This window comes from Abramis brama (assembly GCF_963993115.1).
Source record: "Abramis brama genome assembly, chromosome: 8".
Classification (NCBI taxonomy): domain Eukaryota; kingdom Metazoa; phylum Chordata; class Actinopteri; order Cypriniformes; family Leuciscidae; genus Abramis; species Abramis brama.
Window position 1 is genome coordinate 21,408,682 of NC_139970.1, and position 12,350 is coordinate 21,421,031.

The window sequence follows — 12,350 nt, forward strand, 5'->3', positions numbered from 1 at the left end:
CCTGAGGTTCAAAGAACTGTGACACATTTGTGATGACATTGTCACATGTTTTCTTCATGCTTTAGCAACTTAAAAAATAAAGACTGATACTGACGGCGGACATAATGTTCAACTTGTTTTTACTTAGTAAAAAGCTATTACCATTTTTGCATTACTTATTACTATTACCAAGTATCCAAGGTTTCCTGACCTCTGATGTGATATTGAAACCCACAAAATTCAAAAAACAAAAAGACTTACATTAACCTGGTTGCACAAATGTACACACCACCCAACTAAAACTGGGTTGAAGCACCTTTAGCTTTTAATACAGCAGCCAGTCTTTTTGAATAAGACTCATGTCATGTCATATAGTGACTTGAGGGTTATAATTGCTTTTTAATTACGGGTTTGAATGCGTTTGGTTAATTCCAAACAGAGTAACATGCCTTATTAAAAGGGTGTGCACACTTATACAACCAGCTCATTTTAGGCGTTTCTTCTTATTTTTTACTTGAAAGTATTTATTTGTTTGTTACATGAGTTTTGAGGTTTAAAAATCACGCTAAAGGTGGAAAAATATCAATTTTATAAGTGGTGCGTGGACTTTTATTTTATAGCCATGCACATTTACTAATGAGGTGTACAGTATCATAACCACAAAGTATTCTTCTAGAAAACAAATTGTGAGTCCATCCAGAAATACATTAAAAAATAATTCTTTATTCATTCCCATTATTTCAACTTGAAAAAACAGTTGATCAAACATAATATTTGTTTCAAAACATATATTTATTATTTAATTAATAATATTGAAAGAAAACAAATCAAAAAAGTACAATGATCAAATGTTATGTAAATACATGATAATACATGCAGGTGAGAATACATGCGAGTACATGCAACTGTAAAAACTCAGTTTGTACATGTCAATACATGCAGAAAAATATTACATGTAAATACATGCAGGAGAAAATGACATGCTGGTACATGCAGGTGATAATATTACATGTGAGTACATGCAAACGGGGAGATTTCCCCCCTAGAATTTCATATAGCTCTCTTTTTGTGAAAGCATAGGTGCCATAGATGAAGAAGCCCTCCATTTGCAGATGACAATCTGTGTTAGAAATGAGTGACATCTTAGTGACATCTATTCACATTGTTTTCAAACTCTAAATGTGAGTAAACTCAGCATATAGCCTACTGGTGATCTGCCATGCTGATCTTTTCAGCAGGGGGAGTCTTTTAAAGAAACTCATTAGCATATACATATTTCTCACCTGTAGAATAAAGCTGCAGGAAGTGATGATTAGAATGGCATATAGGAGTAGAAGGGGTCCCATATCATTTTTGACAGCTTCTAGCTCGGCTCTCTGCCTCTGGCTTTGACTCTGGCTCACGGTGGATGCAGTGGGACAGTTTGGGGTTTCTAGAAAAGAAGATCAGTGATTACTGAAGTTGCCCTCTGGATGGCACCCTACCCCACCCCATACCCCTTTCACTACACTGAAAACCTACAGGATGTAGGCCTGTGTGAATAATTTTTTTCTCATTTTAATCCTTTTATACAAAGATCGGAATTTTATGAGGCCTTGTACTTTTTGAAAACAGGAAGCCAGTGGCATATAACTGCTTCCTTCTCATCTTTGGTGATTGTTTTTTTCAGTCCTTTTAGTCTTTAGGAGCTTACGTTAGCACCCTGTCGTCATAAAGAAATCTACATTTTTCAAAGAAAAACATCATTCACACGTAAAGTCAAAGTTTCCATGGGTGAGATCAAAATGCGGAGCACAAAGCGCTGTAAATTTGAATGTGCGGGGTGGCCCCATTTCCACCCATGTGTCTTCAGGTAACCGCAACATTTCCTTCTTCACGCGTTTATAGCCTACTCTCTGGCTCCCTCTAGAGCGTTAACAATGAACAATGGCTAAGGGTCTGTGAACATTATATACATTTTGCTATTAAAATGCATGTTGGAAACATACAGGGATAAAAAAAAAAAAAGTATAACACTTAAGTGGCTTCTAAAAAGCATTGTTTCTCAATGCAACGTCAATAATTGCTTTTGGTAATATTAATCTAAAATTTCAAAATGATTTATTGTTACAGACGCATACCTCTACATCAACAAATGTGTACAAAAAAAGGTGAAACTGTGGGAAAACCACATGCAAGAGACTGAAAACAAGACTATCACTAACCTTGTATGTAAACAACGGTGCCGTTCCCAACCCTTCTGAGATATGGAGGTGGGAAGAGAATCTCGATCTCACAGCGATAGAGGTCTGTGTCTTCCCCTCGGAGTCCAGTGATGATCATATCCACTCTTCCAGAGCTAATATTCCCTCTGCAGTTAACTCTGCCATCTGTTGTAAAGTTGGGCTCAGAGAGGTTGACAAAACTGCTGCAGATCTTCTCTTGGCCGTGTAAACCTTTATACAGAGATATCTGCATTTCCTCTGCCCTTAACTTTATACTAAAGGAGCACTGGAGTGGGACTTCTCCCTCTTTTCCTTCCACACGATAAGGCTGAGACACGCGTAGAGCTGGAAACAAAACAAAAGATGAATGAAACCTCAGATGTTGCCTAATTTCTCACTATATATATACTCAGGCTACTACTTTTTTTCTTTTTTCTTTTTTTTTCTTTTTCGTTTAGGTGATTATTGAACTTAATAACATATATTTTCTTTAAGTACAAAACAGTCTAGAGTTTTAATCTGAATTAAGATTTTAATCTGAATTAACTGAATTATATTCCAACAGGAATTCTTGCTGAACATGAGGATCCGGATCATGTTGGAAGTTGTACATATAGGTCAAAGTTTGACCCACTTAACTTCAATTTTGCTAAAAGCAACATTTTAACTGTCAAATAACAAAAGATAGTAGGCTAGATAAGATCCTAATAAAAAAAAAAAAAAATTATTAAAAAGTATTAATAAAATGTACTATTACTATTCAAGCTGTCTTGTCACACTGCCCACAGGGGTAAAGCTGTTACTATCTAGACTATCTGTGCCTGAAAAGCAAAGACACAACAACAAACATTTGAAGCCCATGCAGTAGGTACTTACCGAATCCCAGCGGGATATATGTTATAACGGTTATAATAAGTGTGATAATCATTGTGGCATGTTATAATAACTGTGGAGGTATCCCCCCTGTCTCTTTATACTTGAGTGAGTTCTGGAAAGCTTCGTGACATCAGTAACGTGGCAGGAAACCTCAAGCTGACTGCAAATGCCCGTAAAGTGCTCAAAATTTTGCAAGTAATGTAGCCAATTTGCACAATATGTGTAATCAAGGGGAAAAAAAATTTCAACGAGCAGAATGAGACTCGAGCAAAAACAGTACAATAGCAGTGGAAATGGAAAATTTGGTTAAGGGTGTGGTTTGACTCTCAGCCTATCATAAAGCCAAGTGGTCAAGAGATTATTTGACTCTGAATTTGTGGAAATATTAAAATCAGAAATACACTTGAAAGCAGATTCAGCACTTTCGAAATTAGTGCAATAAACTGGTCAGAATACTGAATTTGATGATCACTTGCTTATTATTGCATCATATCATATTATAAGGAGTGTTGGAAACGTATAATGTCTCTTGGGAGCGTTGTTCATTAAAGACATAAAATGGAAGGATGAAATATTAAGTTTAATCAATTTTATTATTGTATCAAAGTTTCATTTTATTCTGTTGGGTCAAAATTTTGGGGTGTTTTACCTACTATGTACATTACAATTTAAAGTATTTGATGTAATACATTCAACTTATAACGTCTCTTGGGAGCGTTGTTCATTAAAGACATATAATGGAAGGATGAAATATTAAGTTTAATCAATTTTATTATTGTATCAAAGTTTCATTTTATTCTGTTGGGTGAAAATTTTGGGGTGTTTTACCTACTATGTACATTACAATTTAAAGTATTCGATGTAATACATTCAACTTATAACGTCTCTTGGGAGCGTTGTTCATTAAAGACATGAAATGGAAGGATGATCAAATATTATTTCGTTTAATCTGAATTGTATTATTGTATCAAAGTTTCACACTTTTAAGGGGTTTTACCTACTTTGTACTTATATTACAATTGAAAGCATTTGACATAATGCAGTCATTGTGCACTACTGCTGTTCTGAGAAACTAAGATTTGCATTGGCTACAAAGGTTATTGTTATCGTTAACATAAACACAAGGTACAGATCCTGCATGTGAATCTCACAAGACATTTTGCACAACAATGGTTACCGCCACCCACCACCCTATTCTTTTTTCCTGTCATTTCCTGTCTCTGCTGTCACTAACATATTATACTGTTATAATATCACATGTTGCTATTGACACTAGTGCAGGTTTGCATATTTCTAATAGTAAGTGCAATAGTGTAATTACAGATAAAGTAGATACAGACACTTAAAATAAAGTGGGGTACTTGTAATGCAGTTGCAAACACAACACAAAATTAATTTATTGTCTTGTGCAAAAGATCTTGATTGTATTGTTTCTCTAAATGAATTAAAATCCCACTCAAGTCACACTGAAGAAATGCCAGAATGAAAGATGTTTGCAACAATGAAACACAGGTTTCCATTAAAGTCAGGGTATCATAGTGTTTCAGTGTAAATATATATACATATATGAACATACAGCAATAGATACAAGAACAAGATCTGTTAAATACACTCTGTCTTGTTTGACTGGCAGTACTGCTCAGCTGACTGGAGGTACAAATGTAACAGTCAATGGAAGATGTCATATTGCTAGTGCTACATTGGTGATATTTGCTGGATGCTGAGCTCATCATCGTCGTCTGAATCCTCCTGGTCTTGTGTTCATGTAGGGGTTCTCAGGTGGCTCGGTGGTCTTCAGTTTATGCTGAAATAAAAACAGATATCAGCAATGTCATAGAGCTAGCGCATCAAGCAATTTTTAAATCTTGATTCCAAATATGAACTCTTTAGCGCTGGTTATGGATTTATATAGGACATGTCCTTGCTGCAAAGAACTGCATATGCAGGTAAGCGTGTGGTTGCAGAATGACATAGATACTCACTGCGAAGTAACAGCTGAAGGCTGTGATGATCAGGTTGTAAAAAAGAATGATCCCACAGCAAATATAAAGTGGCAAATGCCCATTGGGACAAGATAGTTCTGTGGGCTGCTGAGCATCTGAAATCATATAAATAATATTGAATTAACCAAATATATTTATGTACTTTACACTTTCTACTGTAAAAGTATTGTTTCAGTATAATATTTCATTATTATTATGCCATAATCTGCAATGTATTAACTAATCGAGCGAAAAGACTGCAAGACTGCAATGCTGGTCTTCGCTGGTTTAAGATCTGACCAGGTGGGAAACCAGCAGATCAAATTAGGTTGGTTTAAGCAGGGGACGTGACCAATGACTGCTGAGTTTTGTCACTAATCAAAGCATAAATGTCAATTAAAATGATTTCATTGCATCTTGTTTTACCTTTAATAACGAGCAGTATAGTCTCATTAGATGGCTCGGCTCGTGTGGGGTCAGTTTGGATTTTGCAGCTGTAGAGTCCTGTGTCATTGACTTCGGTCCTTAGAATCTTATATGAGACAGAGGAGTTTTGTTTGGACACCTGAAACTGCTGCCATGATTGATGAGTGTTGTTTCTCATATCTGTTGAGTGCAGTTCTGTATCTCCCTTCTGTAGACTGGTGGATATGAGTTCTTCATTCTCTTTAAGCTCAAGGCAGGACACAAATGCTGTTGTATTTTCACGCACTCTTTTTATTTGTCTTTTAATGTCTGAAAGGTAAAAGCATATATGCACATTTTATTTTTGAAAGACAGAGATTGAGGATGTGGTACGCAGGGAGTGGAGTCGGCGTGTTCCTCCACTGTTGATTTGTTTCTTTAATGCAAAGTATTATTTTGTAACATTAATTGCACTACATATTATAAAAACTCTCTTTTTAATTCATATTCTGGAGATGCTCAGTTCACTCAGTTATGAATATCCACAAGGACACATTCTGCACACCACGTAAATCAACTCGCACAACTGAATTAAGAAGCAACAGAAATTCTCAAACCTTTTTTGAGACAGCAGTTTGAGGAGGATTCAGTAAGTTCAGGATGGAAGAGGGTAAGGAGAACAGCCATTGCAATGATCCACTGCTCAAGCATTTCTGCACTGCTGCTCCGAGCACGTGAAAACAGGGAAATATGACTTCAGAACTTTTACAGACAGATGCACGAGTCAGACGGGCTGAGGGGGTGGGGGCTGTTTCCTATGCGTCACAATCCAACACTATTGAGGACAAACATTTGACGGGCTTCTTAAATAGCTGATTTAAGTTTTTTTTTGTGCGAAAAATTAAGTTCACTTATGGTTACCTTCTTTTGTTCTTAATGTAATAAAAAAACAGTGAGTATAAGGTGAAAATTTGCAATACTTCCATGATCTGAGTCATATTTCACTTTATATTTCAGCATAAAAGAAGAAACAAAGAAAAACATAGCTGCAACCAGCAATTAAGGGGCCAAGGTATGGAGCGAATTATGTGCCATAATTAAACAAACAAATCCAGCATTTTGCAAACAAAAAAACTCGGAAAACTCGACTCGCAAACAAACTCGATCTGCTTTGCAAAGGAAAACTTGACTCGCAAACAAACAGAAATCAATGTGCAAGTACAAAGGTCAGTTTGAGTGAAAATGCAGTGGAGTAACAAATATGTATTGTGTTTTACAAATAAAAATAAATGAGCCAAGATAATACGTCACAAATAAATACAAACCATCCTACAAATTACATGTAGCCTTTGAATAAATACCAAATCTAGTGCATAAAAATGCATATCTGTCTGTTATGATTGTGTGACACTTGGCTTTTTATGAGATCTCTCGGCTCGATTTTCTCACAAATGCAGTTGAGCAACTTCCTCTTCTAAAACAGTAGATGGCGCCAAACTAGTGGATTAATTTAGCGCTAGTCTCCCGGGAAAAGCACTGATTTGAAACTTGCCTTTGCCCAGCTGAGGAAAATGACTGGTGAACGGGTGTGTTTCTGTCTTAATTTATCTATAATGAACCTTTTTGAGGTTTTCTTTTGCAAAATGTTTATTAGCTACATATCTAGACAGATTAACACTTAGCAATTCACTCTCTCTAGGATGGGGGATCTATAAGCTGAAAGCTCTGCCATCATATGTTGCTTTTTTAAATTTTTGTAAAAAAGTTACATTTACTGTACAAGTCTATTTCTTTTGTTCTGCATAAATTAATGAGAACATTTCATTTAATTGAAAGTAGGGTCCCACTTATTTATTTATTTAGTTGGAATTCAGTCAGCTTAACTGTTAATGTAATAAAATAATTAATGAACAAAACAAACAATATACAATTGTTTCTTAACTTGCCTGTGACGTATGCAGTGCCCAAATTATTATTTTGGACAGACAAATGAAACCCGCCTCTCAATTAAATAAAATGTTCTCATTAATTTATGGAGATCGAAAGAAATAGATTCGTTCAGTGTAGACATAATCACTAATTTAGTCATTTCGCATGCGTCCGATATAGAAAAATTTACAAAAAGCAACATATGATAGTAGAGCTTTCAGCTTATAGATTCCCCTATCCTAGAGAGAGTGAAGTGCTAAGTGCTAATGTGGATTTCTGTCTAGATATGCAATAAACATTTTGCAAAAAGAAAACCTTAAAAAGGTTAATTATAGATAAAGTAAGACAGAAACACACCTGTTCACTGGTCATTTTCCTCAGCTCTGGCAAAGGCAAGTTTCAAATCAGTGCTTTTCCCGTGAGACTAGCGCTAAATTAATCCCCTAGTTTGGCGCCATCTACTGTTTTAGAAGAGGAAGTTGCTCAACTGCATTTGTGAGAAAATCTGCCTGGACACATTTGTGAGAAAATCGAGCCGAGAGATCTCATAAAAAGCCAAGTGTCACACAATCATAACAGACAGATATGCATTTTTATGCAAAAGATTTGGTATTTGTTCAAAGGCTACATGCAATTTGTAGGATGGTTTGTATTTATTTGTGAAGTATTGGCTCATTTATTGTAAAACAATACATATTTGTTACTCCACTGCATTTTCACTCAAACTGACCTTTGTACTTGCACATTGCTTTCTGTTTGTTTGCGAGTCGAGTTTTCCTTTGCGAAGTAGATCGAGTTTGTTTGCAAAATGCTGGATTTGTTTGTTTAATTATGGCACATAATTCGCTCCATAGCCAAGCACCAAAAAGCCATAATGAGTTCTGTAAGCATGGCTGGGAGCATCAGACCAAATGCAATTTTTTTGACATTTTTAGATGATTTTAGTCAAAATAGTTGAAAAATCATAGATACAATATTTTGTAATGTGATTTAATTGCTCATAATTTTTGACCAATAGGTGGCGCTGTCACCAAATTGATTTGGTGTAGTCAGTGTGAGGTGACAGTGACACACTAAGTTTTGTATCAATATGCCAAAGTATTGCAGAGACAGCAAATGTGACAGACTATGGCATAATTGGTATCATTGTTCTCGGTATGACTCGAGGAATCTATCATGACCAGTTTCATTAAAAAATGTTAAGTTATTTTAAAGCTATTAGCATTTTTTTGTAATTTCATTATACATTTTGACTGCTGTCTCAAAAGTTTTGAGTAGCTACCTTCAAGTCACGGTCACATACCAAGTTTCGTAACAATATGCTAGTGCTTTAATAAAATATAGCATTTAACAACAAAATTCAAAATGGCCGACACCCAAAATGGTCGACATGGAAAAATTGGATACCATTCGACTGGTACGTTGCACCGAATCAAAAGACACTCCAAACTGTTCAAAAGTTATCAGCAAAAATAGCCATGTTTCATATCTCCTGACCACTAGATGGCACTGTGCCAAAACGCTACAAGTAGCTTCAGGTCATGCTTCTGTTCATAGATATCATATAATAAAGGCTAGATGTCTCGTCCGCGCTGCTGGCCAATGGAGGTCGACGTCCGCACACGGCGGCCATCTTGCCACAGGGAGCTCGCTCACTCGTAACATGGTGCATGTACTTGTAAATAACCATAACTTGCTCAATTTTCTATCGATTTTCAAACGGTTTGGTTTGTTATAAACGTCAGAGATGTAGTTATGACACTGCATAGGCCTACATATGAATAATTATAACAATGGACTTCCATATGAAAGAATTATAGCCACGTTAATAACGTTTGTAAGAAACCAAACCGTTTGTAAATCCGTCAAGATTTCAGCGAGATAAGAGGATTTGTGTGCGTGCTGATCACTCACCTTAATTCACAGCTTCCCTGTGGCAAGATGGCCGCCGGTGATGCCGGAAGTGACTCCGCCTTAAGACATCTTGCCTTATATAGATATCTATGCTTCTGATGACATGTACTAAGTTTAGTCTGAATACACTAAAGCGTTGCAGAGATACAGCATCACGTCTATTTTGGCGTACCCCTCCACATATTTGTTTATGCGCCATACAAGAAAGGTTTTGTCTATCAAAAATCTTTTAATAACGCTTTGCCAGCACGGTCTTAAGATGATCTAAGCCAATTCTGGTGAAAATCTGACAAATCGTCTAGGAGCAGTTTGAAAAATATATTTTTTTAAAAATTCAAATTGGCAGGAACGTCTTCATGACAGAAAATGCATTTGAATCGTCTTAAGCCAAGAATCAGAGGAAAAGCCCTTACGGTTCAAAAGTTATTATAAACATGAGTGGAAATTTGGACAGGTGGTGGTGCTTGAGTTGAGTTAGAGGGATTGAATTTGAGACTCAAGATTTGTTTGACTGTCCTCTGTGTACCAAATTTCATATTTTTCCCGCAAACGGTTCTATGGGCTGCCATAGACTTGCGGGAGATAAATAAGAAAACTGATACAATAAACACAGAATAGATATTTTTCAACCTTCATGTGTAGGGTCTTTAAAGGATGAAATGGTTATTCATGAAGTGAGTCATTTTAACGGTTGTGGATTTTTACATAATGAGATTTATTAATTGTTTTCTTCACTGTTTTTGCATTGAAACTTCTCGGCACTCTTTTGCAAGTGACGCCTTTCACACACAAATCCACTGTCTGCAGTGCAGCATTTCAGAGGAAGTGAACGATAACAAAAGGAAAGAAGAGGTGTCGCCTGCAGTGTTGTGGTTACATTTTACATTTGTGGTTACATATACATTTTACCATCAGCATTCTGTAACATTCTGCTACTGTTGACTGCATTTACGAGCAAGCAAACGTTTCTCTAATCAGCTGATTAAAATAATGTACATGTTGAAAAAATCTGATCAGTAATGTTTGTAACATCCAAACAAAATCTCCAAGTAAGAAATAATTACTAATTGTTTAACCAAATTAGTATTTCTCAGGAAAATCATGCTTTGATTATCAACAATACAAATTTTTGTCTTTCAAAAATTAAAATGATCCCATAATTTAGTCACCCTCAAGCCATCCTAGGTGTATATGACAATGCTATCTCACAACCAATTCGTACAAGTGAGTAAAAGGTGGCTAATTCGTACAACCTCACTCGATTTGTCTAAACCCCAGTGATAGGTTTAGGGGCGGGGTCAGGGGTAGGTCATTCGTACGAATTAGCCACCTCGTAAAATTCGTACAAATTGCCGTGAGATCGGGTTGGACTTTCTTCGTTCAGCCAAACACAGTTATATTGAAAAAAAAAAAAAACTAAATCCTGGGTCTTCCAAGCTTTATAACGGGAGTGAATAGTAAATAAAATAGTCCAAAAAAGTGTATCCATCCATCATAAAAGTAATCCATACATCTCCAGGGGTTAATGAAGGCCTTCTGAAGCAAAGCGGTGCATTTGTGTAAGAAAATTATCCATATTTATAACTTTATAAACTATAATCACTGCTTCCGGTAACGGAGTGACCTCTGACCCGACGTAGGATGTAGGCATGAAGTATAAGCTAAGATAAGAATAGACGCCTCTTGCGGTTTAAACAAATAAACCCACATTTCTCTTTAAAAATTCTCATTTTAGACTTCTGATTCGTGACCGGTGTTTTGTTTTGCTCTATCCTCTGCTCTTCCGCATTCGTCAATACGTCATGCATCGGGTCAGAGGTCACTCTTTCGCCGGATCTAGACTCGTTCAAATTATGAATATGGATTACTTTTATGATGGATGGATGCACTTTTTTGGGCTTCAAAATCTCAGTTACTATTCACTCCCATATAAAGTTTGGAAGAACCAGGATATTTTTAAATATCATTCTGATAGTGTTTGGCTGAAAGAAGAAAGTCATATACACCTAGGGTGGCTTTAGAGTAAGAAAATTATGGGATAATTTTCATTTTTGGGAGAACTAACCCTTTAAACCAGATTTAAAAATCACTTGCAGTAACAGTTGTAACAACTAAATGGCAGAATACACACTGTGGCTCCACCTATTGCTTGGTTAAAATTTACGAGGCTGTGAAATTCACTTTCTATAGCACGCTTTATATATATATATATATATATATATATATATATATATATATATATATTAAAAAAATCTAATTTTGGTTATTTTCCTATTTTGAACATTTACAGTTTTTAAATGGCGTTCTAATCTTCGCTCTGTTCCTTTACTGAATGCAGAGCACATACATCTTCACTAAGAATCAAGACAGTGATGTAGACCACAGAAATATGGTCATGCTGAGATTGTAGTGGTCTCAGTTTCACATAGCGTTGATGAGTCACACTTGTGTGATGTGGTTAGGCTGCAGGCCATCTTGTCTTCATACTCATCTACTCTTATTTCTAACCCTTTGAACCCCCACCCCCTCCCATTATCTCATTATCTATACGTCCCACCTGTGGCATCACCTACAAACTTGTGTGTTGAGGCATTAAGTTAAGTTAATGAAGCTAATTAAGGTGTCACAAAGATATGCATTCTAAAGTTTGAGGTCAGTAAGACTTTTAAATGTTTTTGAAAGTAGTCTCTTATTCTTACAAAGGCTGCGATTTATTTGATCAAAAATACAGTAAAAACTAATGTTTTGAGATACTATCTAAATGTAAAATAACTTTTTTTTTTGAACAGATCTATATTTTAAAATGCCATTTATTTCTGCTAAAGCTGATTTTCCTTCAGAAATCATTATAATATGATGATTTGGTGCTCAAGAATCATTTTCTTATTCATTATTTATCAAAAAGAGTTCAAAAATAATTTGATATAGAAATCTTTTGTAACATTCTAAATTGCTTTACTGTTACATTTAATCATTTAAATGCATCCTTTTTGAATAAAAGTATTATTATTATTATTATTTTAAATTGGTCACACTTTAGATTATTGTCAATTCTCACTGT

The 12,350-nt window shown here is 35.7% G+C and overlaps 2 protein-coding genes across 2 annotated transcripts; both read right to left on the reverse strand.

Moving 5' to 3' along the window:
* Positions 1 to 683: 683 nt before the first annotated feature.
* LOC311088497 (T-cell-specific surface glycoprotein CD28-like) lies at positions 684 to 3,244 on the reverse strand. Its single transcript, XM_084122659.1, has 4 exons — positions 3,060 to 3,244; positions 2,184 to 2,528; positions 1,263 to 1,411; positions 684 to 1,099 (listed from the first exon to the last, which is right to left on the reverse strand). Exons 1-4 carry the CDS (start codon positions 3,109 to 3,111, stop codon positions 1,022 to 1,024), a joined length of 624 nt encoding a protein of 207 aa, XP_083978785.1. The 5' UTR covers positions 3,112 to 3,244; the 3' UTR covers positions 684 to 1,021.
* A 745-nt stretch (positions 3,245 to 3,989) lies between these two features.
* Positions 3,990 to 6,219, reverse strand: LOC311088569 (uncharacterized protein). The gene is made up of 4 exons (XM_084122760.1): positions 6,064 to 6,219; positions 5,468 to 5,776; positions 5,042 to 5,157; positions 3,990 to 4,863 (listed from the first exon to the last, which is right to left on the reverse strand). Exons 1-4 carry the CDS (start codon positions 6,155 to 6,157, stop codon positions 4,789 to 4,791), a joined length of 594 nt encoding a protein of 197 aa, XP_083978886.1. The 5' UTR covers positions 6,158 to 6,219; the 3' UTR covers positions 3,990 to 4,788.
* Positions 6,220 to 12,350: the final 6,131 nt, after the last annotated feature.

Bases quoted from the DNA above. Each gene is read 5' to 3' on its own strand.
- LOC311088497 (XM_084122659.1), bottom strand. From the start codon at position 3,111: ATGATTATCACACTTATTATAACCGTTATAACATATATCCCGCTGGGA. The intron at 1,412-2,183 runs GTTAGTGATAGT...CTTCTTTTCTAG, and splicing joins CACCGTTGTTTACATACAAG to AAACCCCAAACTGTCCCACT. The intron at 1,100-1,262 runs GTGAGAAATATG...TTTCTAACACAG, and splicing joins CCTGCAGCTTTATTCTACAG to ATTGTCATCTGCAAATGGAG.
- LOC311088569 (XM_084122760.1), bottom strand. From the start codon at position 6,157: ATGCTTGAGCAGTGGATCATTGCAATGGCTGTTCTCCTTACCCTCTTC. The intron at 5,777-6,063 runs GTTTGAGAATTT...TTTACCTTTCAG, and splicing joins AAACTGCTGTCTCAAAAAAG to ACATTAAAAGACAAATAAAA. The intron at 5,158-5,467 runs GTAAAACAAGAT...ATATGATTTCAG, and splicing joins TATACTGCTCGTTATTAAAG to ATGCTCAGCAGCCCACAGAA.